Source organism: Colius striatus, chromosome 3 (genome assembly GCF_028858725.1).
Source record: "Colius striatus isolate bColStr4 chromosome 3, bColStr4.1.hap1, whole genome shotgun sequence".
Taxonomy (NCBI): Eukaryota; Metazoa; Chordata; class Aves; order Coliiformes; family Coliidae; genus Colius; species Colius striatus.
This window is the reverse complement of record NC_084761.1, coordinates 6,802,664-6,820,774: the sequence shown is the minus strand read 5'-3', so window position 1 is coordinate 6,820,774 and position 18,111 is coordinate 6,802,664. Positions and strand designations below refer to the sequence as shown.

At 41.8% G+C, this 18,111-nt stretch overlaps 1 protein-coding gene across 2 annotated transcripts; it reads left to right on the top strand.

The window, feature by feature from the left end:
• Positions 1 to 2,974: 2,974 nt before the first annotated feature.
• LITAF (lipopolysaccharide induced TNF factor) lies at positions 2,975 to 16,518 on the top strand. 2 transcript variants are annotated; one of them, XM_061992819.1, is made up of 5 exons: positions 2,975 to 3,080; positions 10,679 to 10,770; positions 13,134 to 13,316; positions 13,698 to 13,854; positions 14,175 to 16,518. In XM_061992819.1, the coding sequence occupies exons 3-5, from the start codon at positions 13,139 to 13,141 to the stop codon at positions 14,281 to 14,283; spliced, it is 444 nt and encodes a 147-aa protein (XP_061848803.1). In that variant the 5' UTR covers positions 2,975 to 3,080; positions 10,679 to 10,770; positions 13,134 to 13,138; the 3' UTR covers positions 14,284 to 16,518. The 2 variants fall into 2 exon arrangements, with proteins under 2 accessions (XP_061848803.1, XP_061848802.1); XM_061992818.1 differs by lacking the exon at positions 10,679 to 10,770 and having other exon boundaries at positions 2,976 to 3,080.
• Positions 16,519 to 18,111: the final 1,593 nt, after the last annotated feature.

Below are 18,111 nucleotides of genomic sequence, written 5' to 3'. Positions count from 1 at the left end.
TGGACCTAGAGAGCAGAATATTGATTCTTAACAGTATATGTATTTTATTATTGGTTATGGTGCAGGTCAATTTTAAAGAAATAAAGTTTGACCAAAGTCAGTAGAAATCAACTGGCATAACAGTGAGCTGTACTACCATTTTTTATGGTTGTTTTGTTGGGTTTTTTTGTTGTGTGGTTTTTTAACTGATGCATTATTTTTAAAAGCAGATGGGATTATTAGCTCACCAGCTGGACATGTTATAAAATGCAGGTGATGCCTGTGGTTTGTAATGGTCTGGGCTTATCTTAAATGTCTTTTCTAGAAAGTCAGCTAAGTTTGTCTGGAAGGAATCAAAATACATAAAATCTCTTATTTCTTTAGTCAGTTTGTCCCACTTGCTCGTCAGCCAACTATTGAAATGGAACCATCATTTTCTCAGCTGCATTTCTCAGCTTTGTCAGGTCTTCACTATACTTTTATCTCTTTGATGAAAAAGCTCTTTACCATCTGATACTTTCCCTTTATAATCCAGTGAATAGTGTGGGACAGTAATTTTCTGAATTTAAAGAAATTATATCATTCCATAATTAAAGAGATTCAATACTCAGCCTAAATACTGATCTTTGTATCAGCACTCTTTAATTAAGGAGAAACATTAAGAAAAACCTGTGCATTCTATATACTGATTGTTTTGACAAATATTCAAAATGAAATTTGTTTAATTTTTTTACTTCCTTACAACTTTGGCTTAAATTTTAGCTGTTACTGCAGGTCAGCAAATTGACTGGCAAATGAAACACCAAAAAGACTGGCTGTCTTTTGCTTGCACAAACTGTTTAAATTGTGTTGGAATTCTTGTTCTGTTTACTTTGCAACTTGAAGCAGCCATTGCAACAGGAGGGAAAACCCCTGCTTGTTAAATTCTTTCAAGTTATTTCACTTAAGGTATTGTACCTTCATGTTTCACACATACACAAGATTGATTTGCATGTGTGCAAGTCCTATTATTTCCAGACAGGATAAAAATAAAGTTTACTTATTTTACACATTGAAGGCATATTTTACTGTATGCAAAATATGACTAACAGGCTTTTAAATGTACATCCACTTCTAAACTTCACCTAGTTTCTCTGGTGGAAACTTAACCGTTGTAGAAGCAAAAGCTAATAAATCTAGCATGCCTTCATTTTTGGGGCTGAACTGACATCTACTGGTGTTCTGTAATCCAATACATGCAATTAGTGTGATGACAAAATGCAGCCAATATTTGGGCATGAGGCTGTGAGCAGCCCTGATGACTCAGTAGGGTGGAGAAAAGCGTTAAGAGGTGAGGCCTCTCTGTACGTGGTGCTGCTGGATCGATGATTTATGATGATAAATAAAGATTTATCATAATTTCTAGCCATGTTTCCTTAAGCTGGCACTGCCCATTTCCCCACCCTGTCACATGGCCTGTTACAGGAAGGGGACTTTTGTGGGTGGTCATGGTGGGGAAGCTGTGCTGGGTTTGCCCACAGGCACCTGGCCTAGCTTTCAGGTGCTGCAGTGGCCTGGCAAGCCACAGCCTGCCTAATGCTGACATCTCTGTCACCCAGTGCCAGCCAGCAAAAGACTGGAAATGGAGGGGTGAGTGAATGGTGAGATAAGTGGGAAGGAGGAGAGGTAGTGAGAGGGAAAATGCTCGTGCACTGGTAGAGGGATGCAGACCACCTGCTGTTTGGGCATTCACTGGAAACAGGGCAAAAGGAAGCAATGGCATTGGGGTTCCCAAAGCTGTAGCATGAGCTAGCCTCTGACTAGATGTAAGTGAAAAAGGTGGAAGAGCGTGGCACTTGGAGTAACATGGCTTTCAGTTCAAGGTCATGCCTTTTTCACCCAGTGTTCAGTTGTGGCTTCTCTCTCCTGTGGCTTCTAAGCCAGCTGGGGAAGGGGATTTAGTTACAACGGAGAGCAGTTATTCCAATTTTAGTTAAACCAGGGTAGCAAAGCCAAAATTACTCGTATTCTGTTCCTGAGAAAAGTAAAATATATCATGGGATTTCTTGATGATGATGAAATTTTTTTCACCTCTAGTCTAGTTCTGTTCTCATGTTCAAATGCAAACTCATGGGAAGCACTGACACTGCTGAATTAACACTCCCCCTCTTGTCCCCAAATCAGGACTGGGAGGATTCATGCTGCCATAGCTCTCATACTGCAACATCGGATGAAAACCCTGAATACCTGTCCCTGCAGGCAGGTCAGAGGATTACTGTGACTGCAGAGCTCACTGCTGGGCTTATTGTCAATTGAGGTCTAAATTCCTTTTGTCCTGTGAAACCTGAATCCTGGCTCTGGAATGGGTTTGAATTGAAGCATTGTGTGTTGTTTAGGATGAGGTCCAAGGAAGGTTTTAAACATAAAACCAGGACTTTTAATAGATTTTAGATACTTTCAGCTAAATGGCCTAATACAAAATCCCTGCTGGGCCCTTGGAAGTTACTGACTCTCTTCAGTCTAAAGTAAATTAAAGCACTTAAATACCAGGTCTTGTCAATTGGTTCACCAAAACTACAGCAGTCCTTGGTGAACCCCTTTCAGACATCAGGTGAGTAATTAATTTTCTGTCTCATCTTTGAGCTGTTGGGTTGGACAGAGGAAGAAGTGATATACTTTATTTTTCAAAGGCTGAATCAAATCTAATTGCCTGTAAAGGCACTAGTTAAAATCACTGTATCTGTGAGTGGTTTCTTTCATGATTTTATGTTTTCTTGTCTGAAATAACTGTAGTAACATAAGAGTATCGTAGCATTCAGAACGGATCTTTTCCTCCTTTGCTACAAAATGGAGAGTCTGGGGACACTGATATTGGGGAAGTGAAAGATCGCTTATTTCAATTTATCAATCTGTGAGTAAGTCTCTTGGCCGGCAGAGCTGCGAACCACCCGACACTGGGACCGTCCGTTCGGCGGTCGGTGCGGGGGAGTTAGTCGTGCGTCACTCGTGTTTGCACTTGCACAGACTTTAGTCTCCCTTCCTTTTCCTCCCTCCAGCTTTCGGCCCTAGGTGCGAGGACGCGCCGGCTCCGCTCGCAGCCCGGGCACGGCGAAGCGCTGCCGGTAGGTCTGGGGGAGGCGGCTCCCTCCGAACGGCCGGGCGCCGGGCAGGGGCGGCGGGCTGGCCGCTCCAGGCGGCCCCTGGGGACGGGTGCCAGCGAGGAGGAGCAGGGAGAGGCTGGGGACGGCGGGGAGGGCAGACGGCCCCAGCTGCGGAGCAGTGAGAGCCGCGGGGCCGCTGCGGGTCGGCGCGGAGCCGCACTGCTGCCGGACGGGCCCCGCTCCCGCGGCGGGCAGGGCGCGAGGGCTTTGCTCCTCTGCTGGGGCCGCGTTCAGGGGGCGCGGTGCCGGCCGCAGCAGCGGGGACGAGCTCTGTCCCGTCCCGGGGCCGGTCCCAGCCCTCCCGCGGTGACCAGGCAGGGCCGGACTCGCCCGGCCCGGCTGCGGACCCGCCTCGGCTTAGCGCACTGGGGGCTTCGCGGGCGCGGTCTGGGGCCGGCAGGACGCTCCGGAGATGGCCCGGGAGAGGCCGTGGGCGGCGGCTTCTGCCCCTCCGGAGCTGAAGCAGTGAGCTGTGCGAGAAGCGAAACTCCGCAGTTGTAGAGTCCCTCTCCTCGGGGAATAGGCTGGAGAGTGGCGCGGCGGCAGTTGTTTTCGACCCGGCCCTGCCCAGCCCCGGCCTCGCCAGGGCCTGAGTGGAGGTCCCGCGCATCATTATTCTGCGATTGTTGGTTACTCGGTAAAAGTGGCACACGGAACGTCTGCAACCTCTCCAGCCGGGGACAACACGCTCTGCAGTACCGTTTCGATTTTGCCAGCATAAAATGTGATGTGACCTGAGTGGCATCGGTTGTCTAAGATAGTAATAGAGCAAAGTCTTTTTATTGTGTTATTCTCTCATAAATGCCTGAGAAATTTACACAGCTGTAAAATACTGTTTCTCAGGTTGGTAAACCACGTTACTGTCCAGAGTTAAGGTAACCACGATGGCCCAAGAAAATGCTGTTACGGCTTGTTGCTGTACACTGCAGGAATCCCGAGTGCTCTGATAAACCTGTATATCCTGCGTGTTCTTTGAAAAAAAGATTAGCCTTTGGCCTCTCTGCTGTGCAGGGAGCCCCTGTAACTACCTGTAGTGTTGGGATTTCTGATGAAGAGGACTGAGTAGAAGTTGTTTAGTTTAAGGGGATAAATTGTGTGAAATTTTAGCAAGAGATAAAGGAAGGGCAGCAATGTACTCGCCTGACCAGGCTGGGTTAGGAAAGCTGTATTCATAAAAATTCCTTTCAGTTTTGGTGTTTGTTTTTTGTCATAGATTATACCAAGCACAGAGGTGGGTTATGACCTTCTCTTATCTCCAGAATGATCTTCAAATAATGCCCAGAATGATGTGGTAGTGCACTGGCTGTATGAACTTCACCTATCTCTTAAAAGATACCATTTAAAGCAGAAGGGATATTAGCGAAGTTAACTTGAAAAGCTGCAGCTTTGGTTACCTCCACTGTACTCAGTATTTTGAAGAGATTGTTTCGTAGTCCTGATGTTGTCTCGTTCTTTACTAGGAATTTCTGTTTTGGTAGATAAATGGACTAGAAACTTGGTTTTAGGTTTACACCGTTCACTGTGGTACTTGGGAAAATGTTAAATGTTATCTGTACTTCAGATTTGAAACTTTAAAACAAAGAAGGCACAGGAGAGGGGGTTGCTATGCCAGGGCTTCTGGCAAGCTCTGTGAAGACCTCAGACCTGTGTGCATCTCTTTCAGGAAGGCGAAAAAAAAAGCAGAAGAGCAAAAAGCACAGCAGTCATTTTAAAATTGAACCATCTGTCCAAAACTAGTCAGTGTTAGGAAATGAAAAATGCAACATCATTTAAAAATAGGTACTGACTGTCAAACATCAAGACTAAAAGTGTTCATGCTGGAAGTTACCATCGTGACACTGAAACCTATAAAAGGGTGTTGATTTCTTAGAACTCACCCTTCAGTGAGGTGGAGGTGAGGATGATCTTTAGTTGAGTGGTGTCTGTGTGGCAGCAGTAGTTGTGTGTCGTGGTTGGAACTCAGCCAGGAGCTACCCACCACACAACCACTCACTCACTTCCCCTCAGTGGGAGGCAGTTGGAAGGGTAAAAGTGTGAAAATTCACAGGTTGAGATAAAAACAAGTTAATATTTGAAATAAAATAATAATAAAAAGGAAGATAATTGAGAGAAATAAACCCCAATAAAGATAAGTGATGCAAATGAAAACAGTTGCTCACCACCAACTGACCGATGGCCAGCCAGTCCCTGAGCAGTGCTTACCCCCTTTACCAGCCTTCCCCTTGGTTTTACTGCTGGGCATGATGTGATATGGTCTGGAATATCCCTTTGGTCAGCTGGGCCCTCTCCTAGATTTTTGTGCACCCCCTGCCAAAACCAGCACATTGACTGGAGACAGTTGATCAACATTCAGCTCTGTAGTTTAATCCCAAGGAGAAACTTTTTCTAAAGAAAACAGGAGGTCAGCGTTTTTTAAAAACAATAGCCGTGGAATATTTGATTCTACAAATATAATCACAGAAGGTTCCTGAGTTTAGTGATCTTTGACTGCTATCTTCAGTCTGCTAAAGCTGTGGTGTGAGTACGAGAACGGTGTGGAAAATCAATGCTTGCTCTCATGAAAGGGATGGGTTACTTCCTGTGTACACTCTGCACGTGTAGCCACGTCCATCCTTCTGTCCCAGCTCCTGTGTTTGTCCTAGCTACTTGGCTACTGTAAAACCCACAGTGGACTGAGTACACAGTTCCCTTGCTAATAAATCTTTCCGCATTTCCGCATAGTCTGTTGGAAAATCCGTAGGACTACTGAAATGTGTAAATATTAGCAGTGTTTACTGATGGATTACCGCGCCTCTAGTGAGTCCTGTGTAACCTGGAAGAGTGAACAAACTTGTGGCAAGTTCTGCAGAGAGATGTTTGTGACGCTGCTGAAATCCTGGTGAAGGCTGTTTCTTGTCAGGAAGGCAGTCGGCAGTAACCCAGAGACTTTTCTTCGTTCCAGGAAGGCTGAGAGGTTTGTGTCATTGTTGGGAAGTCAGTGGGTGGGTCTTAGCTGTACTTCATGGTCACGAAGTCCTTAAGCCTCACATTCTTTTGTCTAGTCTTTTGTACCTGGGAAGTTCTCCATAGGCATCTTTCAGCTCTTGAAAGGGCCTTTTGACTTGAGACATGGTCAGAAAAAGTGTAAAATCGAGAGAAGTTACCCGAAGCCTCTTTTAAAACTTTGAAGGATGACTGGGGAAACATGTACAGGAATTGGCTTGATTGGAGAAGAGCAGTCATGGATTACCAGTTAACTTGTTTATGTTGCTTAGAAATATCACTTTCTTTGAGGTTTGCAGTCTGGAGATGAGTGTTCACAGAGACTTGTAGTTGAAGGTTTAAGGGAGAGATTTTTGGATGATGAGGGAGAGGCTGAATAAATATCCTACCAAAGCTGGTTATGAGTTAAGGCTAAAACTTACTGCAAAGTTTGAAACTGTGATAGTCTGGAGTTTCTAGAGCATCATCTCACAAAAAAAAGCAAGAAAATCAAGTTTGCCTTAAAATGGTCTGAAATTCCTGTGTCCTCAAATAGATATATTTACATTATGTTTTGTGAAATACGGGGAAAAAAAGTGTCAGATCCCCTAATAAAACTCAACTTCCTTTTGATATCAAGGTGTTGATCCAGAATCTGTATTCCCCTAGCTGTACACTGTTCCTGTTGTTGCTACCAGTCCCTGTACTTGGGCTGAATTAGTCCTTCTGTGACCCGAACTGGCAGCAATGGAGACAGCCCAGCAATTAAGGCGGTTTTCTGGAGGATTGTCCTCAGTGAAGAAGTCTAACTTTTGGTTTTTCCACGGTTTTATAGACTTAATTTAGGTTGGACAAGAGATTTCCAAAGGTCATTTGGATCAGCCACCTGCTTAGGACCAACTTAGGTGGAGTTGTTCAAGGTTCTTTGACCTCGTATTCTGTTGCAAAGTGTGTTTCCTACTCTGCCCTTGTTACAGAACTATTTACAGTCAGCTCTGGTCCTGAGGAGGAAATTCTGCATTCTCTGGCTTGTTTAGTGTTCTTTTTGCATGCTTCCAGTAAAAGCTGTTCAGTCATAGCTTCTACTTCCTTCCAACTAATCTGTTCTTTTCCCCTGTGTGTCTTGCTACAAATTCTGTTGATATTCCCAGTGAGTGTTTTCCTGGACTTAAAAAAATCAGCTACTGCAGTCTCTACTGTGTGTAACAAACGTGCAGCAATCCAAGTAAGTCAAACCTCTTCATCTCATGTTCTCATTTAAAAAAAAAAGATGTTCTTAGATACATTCCCCTATGTTTCCCTCCCTGCCCAGTGCAGGCTGTGCTGTGTTCTGCACTTTGAGCTCGTTTAGGTAATGTCTTTCAAACTGAAGTGCATAGCTTCTTGGGATAATCTTGGGCAGCAGGGATATGTGAAGGACATTGTATCCAGGAGAAGGCAATTGGCTGGGAACAGAGCACCATGAATCCAGAGTCCGGCAGGAGCTTCTGAGAGAAGCCACAAGCCTTCAGGATTGGATGGCAGTGGCAGGGAGGCAATGGCTTGGCTCTTGTGCTCCTGGCAACTATGTGCATCTTTTGGTTGTGTTCTCAGTGGTGGCTGCTCCCTTGCTCAGCTGAAGCCCCTCACACACCGTGCTGTTTTGCACCTTTCCTCTGTCTCAGTTTCTCCTGCTAGCTCCTCTGCTACGCTCCCAACAGCTGGTGCCCAGCACCGTGTCTTCATCCTGGGTAGAAACTAGTATGTCCCAGCTTGAGATCTTCTGTCCTGCCCTTAAACATGTGAATGACTGAATTGACATGTCTTGTTTCTTTTCATTTAGCGTACATTCCATTCAAGAAAAGTCTTCTCCAAAATGGAAAATGTTAAGAAATCTAAGAAAATAATCACTTCTTACACTCTTAAAAAAAGTAGGCTTTCTTGATGATGTTGCAACCTTGTTTAGCACTTGGATAACCAGATGCAGGCTTACTTACTATTTTCTTGTCTTTGCTTTGTCTTGCATGGCATCTTTGCTAGTGTGTTGTACCTCTCAGTAAAAATTGTCAAGAAAGCAGTTTGATGTGATGCATTCAGATAAATTCACGTTCAGCAACATTCCTGACAGTGGAAGATAAAAATAAACTATGCACTTCTTTTCTAAGTCATCCTAATAAATGTAACAGAAATGTCCCTCCTCTTGCCAAGAGTGCATGTGTATTAATTCTGAGTTTTGGAATGATGCTGTACGAAAGTAAAACCAGATGGTGGGAGATATGTTGGGTCTGGTTTCACAATCTGCTTATGTTCCCTTGCGTGAATGTTGTTGCCATCTCCCCATGTTGCACTAGCATTAATGCTATGGTGTGGCCTGTGAGGCTGAGGAACTGATGTGTCTGAAAACTGCCTCTATAGGGTTATGCAGCCAGAGTGGAAAGCTGGATTTTTTTTTTGAGAAATAAACGGATTTAGGACATTTGTTATTGCACTGCTTTAGGGGTATTTATTTTTATAAACCCAGGAAAGCTGTAAATCTGTAACAAGCAATAAAAATGTTCAGACTTTCATATAGCTGACTGTGCTTATGTTTAATAAAAAAATCTTATGACAAACATACCCTGTGATTTAAACCAAAAATTATATTTAAGGTTTGTTTTGGAAGAATTTCAAGCAGATACAGACGTACTTATTTAGTTTCAAGTGAGCTTATTTATAAACAAGCAGAGCATTTTTGATCTGTACCTGAATAACTAAGGAAGGTTTCAGGTAAGGTGCTAGGCTCAGATTTAGCTGGACAGGGAAAGAGGGGTGACTACAGTTTCCTTCATCTTCTCCAGCCTCCCAGGAGCACCAGTCCTGTGCATAAGTTTCCTTGTCTGGTGTGTCAGTGTGGGGATTGCACCTTTTGTTCTCCCCTCCTGATAAGGGGCAGAGAGATTCTGTAGCCACAGTTATCCTCGAAGTGCTGTTATGTGTGTGTTGTGGTGGAATCGGTTTCTACTAAATGCTTGTGCAGGTCAAGAAACCATCTGGGATTGTGTTTCTTAGTGATTCATCTGTAATTGTTGAGTGAGGTTTGAGTGACTTGACTTACCTTTCTGATTTGGACTTGTTCCCCTCTGCTGGTTTTTTTTCTGTTTGTCATTGAGCAAAAGGTTATTTTTGGAATCCACATTTGTATTCTGCCTTCAGAAAAAGGCTGCATTTTTAAACTATATGATGTTAACATACCAGTATGGGAAATGGTGAGAAAATGGTAATAAATAACATATTCGGTTTTGGGTGTGGAAAGGACAATTTGTAGTTACGGTAGTTGTCACGAGGTGAAGATGCATGAAAGGCATGTGAGCCAGAGACCTGACTGGTCTGCATCAGGAATGGAGTGTGAGAAGGGAAGGGGAAGATGATTGCAGCCCTGAAGCTTTGTCTGTTTATTTCGAAACAGGACACAACTAATGACTCTCTAATGTTCTTACAGTAAATCTGCTCCTTGGGAGGAAGGGAATCTTGAATGCACTTCGCTTCCTAGAGGGGTCAGCTCTCATGGCCATGGCTAGTGGAGTTAGAGTTTAGGAATTACAACTGGAAAATGCAAACCCTGCAAAAACTGCTGGACACCACTGGGTTCTATTAAGTATTCAGTCATTTCAAACTGCTTCCATTCCTCAAATTCATGTGCAGTGCAAAGACAACTTAGAGCTATGCTGCATTCTCTGTTGGAGAGGAGAGTATCCATGCATTGTTCTGTCAGTACAATTTGTTATTTGCCTTCCTGGTCTCTCCAGCTAGCATAAGTAACTAGTGTGCTTTCATTTGGATAGAGTGGCTTGTGAGTGCTGTGGCCTTTACCAGCCTTTTCCTTCCATTTGTGCCAACCACCATCTGTATGTAGAGCAATAGACTTCTGCAGAAAGGAATGAACAGGAAGGGTGCTTTGTCCTGTGGTGATGTTGTTCCAGTGTGTGCTTATGAAGGAAACGATTTGGGCTGAGAAAAGTGCTTGCAGCAGTAAGTGCTTGTGATTCTTTTGAGTGAATGAAAAACAAGAAAAGAAAAACCTGGAGGAGGGACCTTTTGTTGCTTTTGTTGCTTTGTTAATTCTGTTCTGGAGTCTAGTGATTCATCTGCCCCAAGTCAGAGTACAGTGCACAGTGAGTCACTGTCCACCTTACCATTGTGCACCTGGAATGCAGAAGAGTTTTGATGAAGAGCAGAAGAATGACATGGGATGAGTAGCTGAAACTATAGGTCTTTGTCTTACCACATGCATTTCTAAAAACTTGAAGCAAAAGAGTAGTGAGAGTCTGGGAACAGAAGCTAGAACAGCTCATTTCTTCTGCGTGCTTAATGCCATTTGGATATGAAACTTCCAGATGTAAATGGAAACTTCTTGTGTATCGGTGTAAAAGGCCTGATCTGGCATTTAGTGTGCTTGTTGGTCTTTCAATGTTTGCGTATCTTGGTTTGAGATTAGCTTTATTGTTGCCTAATGATTTGCATATATGCTACCACCAGATAACTTTTTGTTGTATTTGACTTCCTCGTTACCTGTCTTATCTTTGACTGTCTTTGATGCCAGGTAGCTGTCACTGAGCAGTCTTCCCTTTTGAATTACTCAGGAGCAGCTTTTGAGAGTCTGCTTTAAGAAGACAAAACTTGTCGGCTCAGTTTCTGCCATCATCTTGCTTTTGTGCCTGTTTACCTCTCAGTTGTAAGTAGCTGGCTACAGTTTGTTACGATGTTTGAAATTCAACTCTTTCCTCTCCTATATGGATGCTTAAGATTCTCTTTTAGTATTTCCATGATCTGGGGTTGGTTTGTAGTACTAATCTTTTGTACTCTTTGTAATCAGGCATTATGCATTAGATGCTCTTGCCAGGCTTGTCTGTGTCAGTGGTATTTTTTGTAAGACTGTATCTCTAAAACATACTGTGATTAAAGTTAAAAGCTGCTCTGCACCTATTTGCAGGAAGCAAAGTGCAAATGGAACCTATGGAAGGTGTATTAGTGCCTTAAGAGATTGCACAGGGAAGTATAACATACAGTTTACTTAACCCAGGCTGTAAGTCTTGCCTAAGCTAAAATAAAAGGCTGAAAATCCTTTACAGAATGTCCCTCTCACCTTTGTTTTCATTACTATCTAATCCTTGGGTTAATTCTTATTGCCATATCAATTTACTGCAGTTCCTGTTGTACCTGAAGCATGAATAAATTTGGTACTCAGAATTTATAGTCTTGGGGTTTTGATTGTTGTTGTTGTTTGTTTAAAGTAGAGGAAGCTGGTTTTCAGTTAGTTCTAGACCCTGTCTTGCAGGGAGCTGAAGGGGCAGAGGGTTGGTTTGCATGCAGTTTGTTCAGGATTGAGCCTTATTTTCTTCAGAAGGTGTACCATCTCGCTTCTGCAACAGTGTATGTAAAAGCAGCTGTTTTTAAAAGGTGTTGCATTTGTTTTCAAAAGCAAGTGTTGAAATAACCATGAAAGAAATGGTAATCTTCCATTTTTCTCAAGAGCTAAATTCCCCAAAGACAGGTTTTATGCTGAGATTTATTCTTTTTTTCACCCTCTTGTTTTCTGGGCCAGAAAGCCTGCAAGGTCTTCACGGACAATGCTTCTTCACTTTTCTTTTTCTTGTCCTTCTGTGTCATTACACTGTGTATTAGGCACCCAAGTTACAGCATACTTTCTGTATGGTAAAAATCCACAGCTTGCGAGGAAAGGATTGTTCACTGGTTGGCCTTCAGTGTTTAATAGGGTCTGAACTTTGATGTTTAATGTTCAGCTTTGAACTGACTTCTTTCTGTCTGTGCTTCATCAGGTTCCTCTTCAGTTTATTTTTGGGGTAAGGTGAGGAAAGCAAAATTGAGCTGTGAGCCTTGCAAACAGCTAACTTGGTACTTAACATCTTGTTTAGGTCCTGTTATTACCTCAAAGTGCAGTAGTGTCCCCAGACATGGTATGAACAATGACTTGAGTTTAGAATGCCTGTTGTCTCAGACCACAAGACACTGCATCTATCCAGCAAGGTGCTGTTTTCAAAGCAGCAAGCTTTGAAAGCAATGCTATATTGTGGATATTTTTATTTCTTAACATTCTTCCCCCCCCTCCCTTTTTTCCCCCTTCATCAGTGCAATTTCTCTTATTCCTTCAATTCATACTTGTGCTATGGTTAATTATAGCTTCTGTATTGCTCTTAGAATATAGAATTAATATTCCAAATACAAGTTGTCCTTCCCAGATAGTACTGAGTGAAAAGACTTGCATGTGTCATAGGGATTGAATCTACAAGAACAGCGAATGGAGTGTGGTTCTTGGGGAGCTGTCTGGTCCTTAGGAGGAACAGAAAAAGGGAGACGCTTAATCACTAGTGATGCCATGAGAGATTGGCATAGCCAATTGGTAGTCAGGATATAGGAAGTGGTTAAGCAGGGAGAAAGAGAGGAAGTGTTTTGAAATCACAGTCATTTCTTTCCACTTTGGGAAAAGGCAGTGGTTACCATTCTTACGCTCTGTAATGAAGTAACAGTTGGTGAGGGAAAGTCGCATTAAGAAACTCATTGAAACTTTGGTAAAGAAAAAAAGCAGCAACCTTCGGTATATTTGAGAGCTGTCAAAGCTTTGAGTAGAGTTGGATGTACTTAATTGTTGGGGTTTATTTTCCTTCAATGTGATTTTAAATTTCAGTTCATACCAGGTATAGTCTTTTTTTTTAGATACTTTATCTTCACCACAAACGAGGCTGATGTCAAGTTGGCAACTACCATGTGGCCTGTCATACTGCTTCACTTTTCCAGAAGGAAAAAAAGAGAGGAATCTGAGATACTGTTCTTGGAGAACTGGGAGAAACTGGCAGATAGCTTAGTATACTAGCAAAGATGACTCATATCCCCGTTCTAGCGTTTTTAATTTCTAAAGCAAGAACTATCCAAAAGAAATAACAGTCAATACATTTTATGCTGGTAAAGGTGCATTTTAATGTAGTTATCTTCTTGCTTTCAGGCTGAATAGAGGCTAATTAATTGTCACCTGCCCTCAGTAATGTCCTTAGTTATAACTTTCTCTCTATTATGTTTTAGATACAATGTCTGCTCCGAGTGGGATCCCTGCCCCATCTGCACCACCTTCTTATGAGGAAACTACAGGAATCAATGTGAACTATCCTAACCCCTATCCCGTTCAAGAACCTGGCCAGAAACCAGATGGGAAGGGGATGAACCCTCCCCCGTACATGGGACAGCCTGCACCAGCAAGTAACCCCAGTAAGCCTCAAAAACTCTGCTGTACTTTGTGTTAAGGAGGTGTCAGGTGGCTGTAGTAGGTGCTCTGCAGAAGGTGAAAGATTGGGACTCACAGATGTTCCTCACCTTGCAAAAAATATTTTTAAAGAGAAGAAGGTGAACCAATTCTAGTGAATCCTTCAGTGCACTAATGTCATTTGGCTTTCTGCAGTTTTTAATGCAGGCTTTTTAAGAGTGTTTTTCTGCATTAGGAAATGTCATGGTGGCTTCTGAACGTCATTGTGCATTTCATTGCTCTGAGCCTCAAATATTCCAGACTAATAGCTGGTTCTAGCTCAGAGGATGTTATTATCCTTTTTTCCTTATCTACCTATTGAGTGAACAGCTTGTTTCTCTTCTCAGTTACAGTTCAGACGGTGTATGTGCAGCAACCTGTAGTGTTTTATGACCGCCCAGTCCAAATGCGCTGCCCTTCCTGTAACCAGATGATAGTGACACGTCTCTCCTATGAGTCAGGAGCTTTGACTTGGCTGTCATGTGGTGGCCTCTGCCTGCTGGGGTAGGTTGATTCCAGTTTGGACTCTGTCTCTTCTTACATGAACTTTTATAGCTCTAAGGAGTAACAAAGCGTTCAGCTTTTCTTTCTCATTCTGCCTGGGACCTGACTCTTTATGGTTTGAATAGCCTACATCTGTATTTAAGTCCTATAGGACTTTAAAGCTGCTCTAGAACACCTGAGTGATGGATTCCATAGCCACGTGTGTTCTTTCTAAAGCTTCATTGCACCACTTTCACTGATAGTTTTTGCAAGAAATGTATTTTACCTTCATGTCTATGTAACAAGTGGTAAAAAAGATTTTTTTGTTTTTTTCTTTGTAGGTGTATAGTTGGCTGCTGCTTAATTCCCTTCTGCATCGATGCCCTAAAGGATGTGGATCACACTTGTCCGAACTGCAGAGCTCTTATTGGTTCTTACAAACGTTTATAGGCAGTATTTAAACATTAATAATCAACTGATGGCATTGGTCAGCACCTCTGCAAGCCCTTTCTGAAACTTCTTGGAGACTTCTGGTTATTTTTGTGCATCTTGTCACTGGAAACCAATCAAAAGTAATGTTTATTGCTAGATTGTTTGAATAAGAATTTGCTTGAAGGCATTCTGACTTAGTTCTGTTATAAGTACACATCTTTATGGGCCACTTAGTCCAGCACCAGTTGATAGCAGCAAAATTATTTCCCATTCTGCTTTATGCCAAACACTTGGTGATGTTCTTCAGTTATTCTTGTCTCAGTCACGTTGCACGCTGCGGTGCTTGCTTACAGTCTCAGCACAGACCAAGAGGAGAACATCTATGGAGATCTATATAGTCTCATGCTTGGTGTTGATGCTTTTGCAACAGCACTGTTCACAAACTGGCAAGGAGCTGCTTACCTCTGGGACAGGTGCCCCTCTGACAAAAGAAGTGATTTGTTGGAATCTTTTTGTGAGCACAAAAATTCACTTTAAAACTGTTACAGTTGAAAGGGAACCAAACCTAAAGGCTTCTTCCTTCTTGGAGGCTGCTTTACCAAATGGATAACTCAGGTTATTGTGTATCAATGGTGATTCAATCTAGTACCTGAATTTCCTCACCAGTTTCTAGTCTAGTCAGATCTCTGCTCTGCAGGGAAGATGTTCATATAGGAATTTTTAATAGATATTTTTTCAGTGTTTTTTTGTTTGGTTGGGTTGTTTTTACTGAAGATCTATAAGTCTGTGAAGTGTTCACTCCAGTGGACATGCCTGTACAGCTTTGGTTATAGCATTAGAAAAAGCACTTTTGTACATTTACATAAGTGAACTGATGGATCACAAACATTATCTTAAGGCTTGAATTCCACCTGCAAACCACAGATGCAGGAGCTGGGCTTTTAATTGTTGATCTGTTTTTTGCTGTTTCTTCATTAAGAAGGTAAAATATTTGTTAAGGTGTTTCTCTGATTATTTAGACTTATACTCTATTTTTTTAAATGAAAAAAAGTTCTGTTTTCAGAAACTTATGATGGATATTTAATATAAGGCTTTGAAGATGGCAATATTTTACCATGTCATAAGTAGCAGACTTGGTCGAAATAACAGCTTGATGCATTTGAAGAATACCTGTCTAGGAAAGTCAGACAGGCGTTTAAACAAGACTGATGCTTAGTACTCTTTTAATCTCTGTAAAGGTAAAAAGCTAATACAATAAAAAATATTGCACTTACTGTTCTTGCCAAATGTGCCTTCAATAAATATTTGGTATAAGTTAACTTTTCAGAAGTCTTTCAGCAATTTGAAATGCACAAGTTTCATGCATCACAAATGCAATATCTAGGCATTGTGTTAATTAGTTTTTATGAACTGCTGCTGCTTGCAGGTCAGTCTGCAAATTGCTTTAAGAGCTGGCTTGTGCATTTCTGATATATCTCCCTGTAATGAATTTGTAGTAGTAGCTGCTAACTGGCAAGAGAATAACAGGGTTAAAACTGTGGTAGTTATATAGCTTTCCACTTGGATGGTAAGGTACTGGCTTGTGTATTTTGTCTGCTGCTGCACCACCTACTTGCCCCATGCTGGGTTTCACAGAAAAGGTACTTCGTGTCAGTTTGTCCTCAGAGCAAGGCAGGAAGAAGCAATGAAGCATGCAGTGTTTCTAGACTTGATAATTGTTTGCAGGGTTGGGAGGATTTTGAGTTCTTTTTAGTATCCATGTCAGTCTGGTTTGGATGATCCTGCTGTACATTCATTTCATGAGTAAGTCTTCAAATTGTTATTCCCTTAGCTCCCCTCTTCCCCACAAAGTGATGGTTGAAAAATCAGATAGCACCAGAATGCAGAACACTGAGAAGAAATGCTTACATGGGGTTTTCTTTGTTTTTGTTTGAGCATAGTCCATTGCATCTCTTTAAATTCCTCGTATGGATTGAGAATAGGATGTGTAGTGTTGGCAGCTGTGCCCATAAGCATTCTGCAAAACTTTCTGCTACTGTTTCTATACTTGCATTTCCTTAAATACAAAGCCCATGTTTGTTCTCTTGTGTGTGGAATTATCCACAGAATGTGCCCAAGTAACTAGCTTTGTTAAACTTGTTTTAGATGGACAAATGCAGGATATAACTCACTTTGTGTTTTGATTATGTTGAAGTTACTGTATGTTTTTAGAACTGGCTATATTTAAAAGAAATAAAAGCTTTGTCTTTCTTATCCAGTGCTTGTCATTGTAAAATTATAACATTTGGGATATCTCCAAACACATGAAATGGATGAAATGTTAAAGTGAAGTTAAGAAATGTAATTACTGGGTGAAGTTTTTCAGAGTCTCGTTGGGCCAAGCCTCTTGCTAAATGACATTCTCTGGCCTGCAGACCTGTTTACACACGAGCCACGTTTGAAAATGTGTTTTCCTGCAACTCAGGTTTCTTAAATATTTTTTTCAGTTAAAGCTCCTTTGGGTAAAACTTTCACAAGATTAATACTTCAGACAACTGTATTCTAGTGCATTGATGTTATTTTTATTAAGCAGCTTTATTGTTAGTTTATTAATAAGCAAGTTGAGTTGTGAACAAATAGGTTTTCCTCTATTTATAGATAGGGAAGTGGCACACTGACTTTATGTGCTCATGCTGTTTCCAAGGAAGGGGCACAGGCCATCTGAAATCCTCCAGCCTCACATGACAAATTTGAGTGAAGCCTTCCCTTACCCTCAACTCTATTAGCTCTCCAGGATGACATTGCTTTCTGTTACACTTTGACAAGTGTTCTTTCCATTAGACTTCTATTTTTAATTGATGGAACTTGCTCAACGTTCAAACTGAGTTAATTCTGGTGAGGCTTGAGCCAGAAGGAAATCAAATTTGTTTTGTCATGCAAAGAGGATCCAAAATAAAAGCTATGAAGTAAAAAGCAGCTGATAGCCTTTCAAGACAGAGTTGTTGAGAAAGAGCAGAGCAGTTTCAAAAAGCTGCTATTTATTGCTGTGTTTGTGAAAACACTTCTGTCAGTCTAACCACAAGTGGGTTTTTTGAAGAAATGAGTTATTTGTGTATTCAACCTCAGTTAATTATTCTTCATAACTGAGCTGCAGAAGGTGAGTAATGGAGTATCACTGTCATGCTAGGAATAAAAACTAGCAAGTGCAAGTAGTCTGACAAAGGCATGAAGGGTTTATAGTTCAAGTGAACTGTCTTTTACAGCCAATAAACCTTTGTGTTCCTGTTTTCTTTACAAGATCCTGCAGAGTGATACAAATTCATTACCTCTAGGATGACTTTTAATGTATTTTTGTGAGGTGAGTATTCTCATCTATGATGTGCTGCATATGAATCCAGTACAGAAGTAACTTTTCCAATGAGTGTTTCCAAAGCAGGATACCAAGATGTGCGTGGTGAAACCTGCTGATTTCAAAGCACTTATTACCATTTCTAATGTTTCTTTTTTCTTTTGTTAAAAATATGTCAATCTACTGTCTGTTTAAACAGGTGGCTGTGTGGTTTGGAGGTGCTAAAAGTAGTTGTCCTTAGGTCTTGAAGAAACCAAGAGTGAGTGGGAGGCTTTTTGAAAGTCCTTTTGTGGTTGGCTGTTTTGCTTCATGCAACATCTTGATCTGTGTTAACAAAAGCAAGAAAAGAAACCAGAGCAGTGAGCTCCAGAGGATGATTCCATTACGGGATCTGTGGCTGACACTGCTCTAAGGGCTAAAGCTCAAGAGGGATTTCACAAAAGCATGGAGGAGAGGGTTTGAGGGGAAAATGACAAACTCAAAATAGTTCTCCTCTCTTGCTCTCCCCAAGCCGCTTT

Excerpts from the sequence above, each read along its gene's own strand:
- LITAF (XM_061992819.1), top strand. The coding sequence starts at position 13,139 with ATGTCTGCTCCGAGTGGGATCCCTGCCCCATCTGCACCACCTTCTTAT. Across the intron at positions 13,317-13,697 it reads TGCACCAGCAAGTAACCCCA|TTACAGTTCAGACGGTGTAT; the intron begins GTAAGCCTCAAA and ends TTCTCTTCTCAG. Across the intron at positions 13,855-14,174 it reads GGTGGCCTCTGCCTGCTGGG|GTGTATAGTTGGCTGCTGCT; the intron begins GTAGGTTGATTC and ends TTTTCTTTGTAG.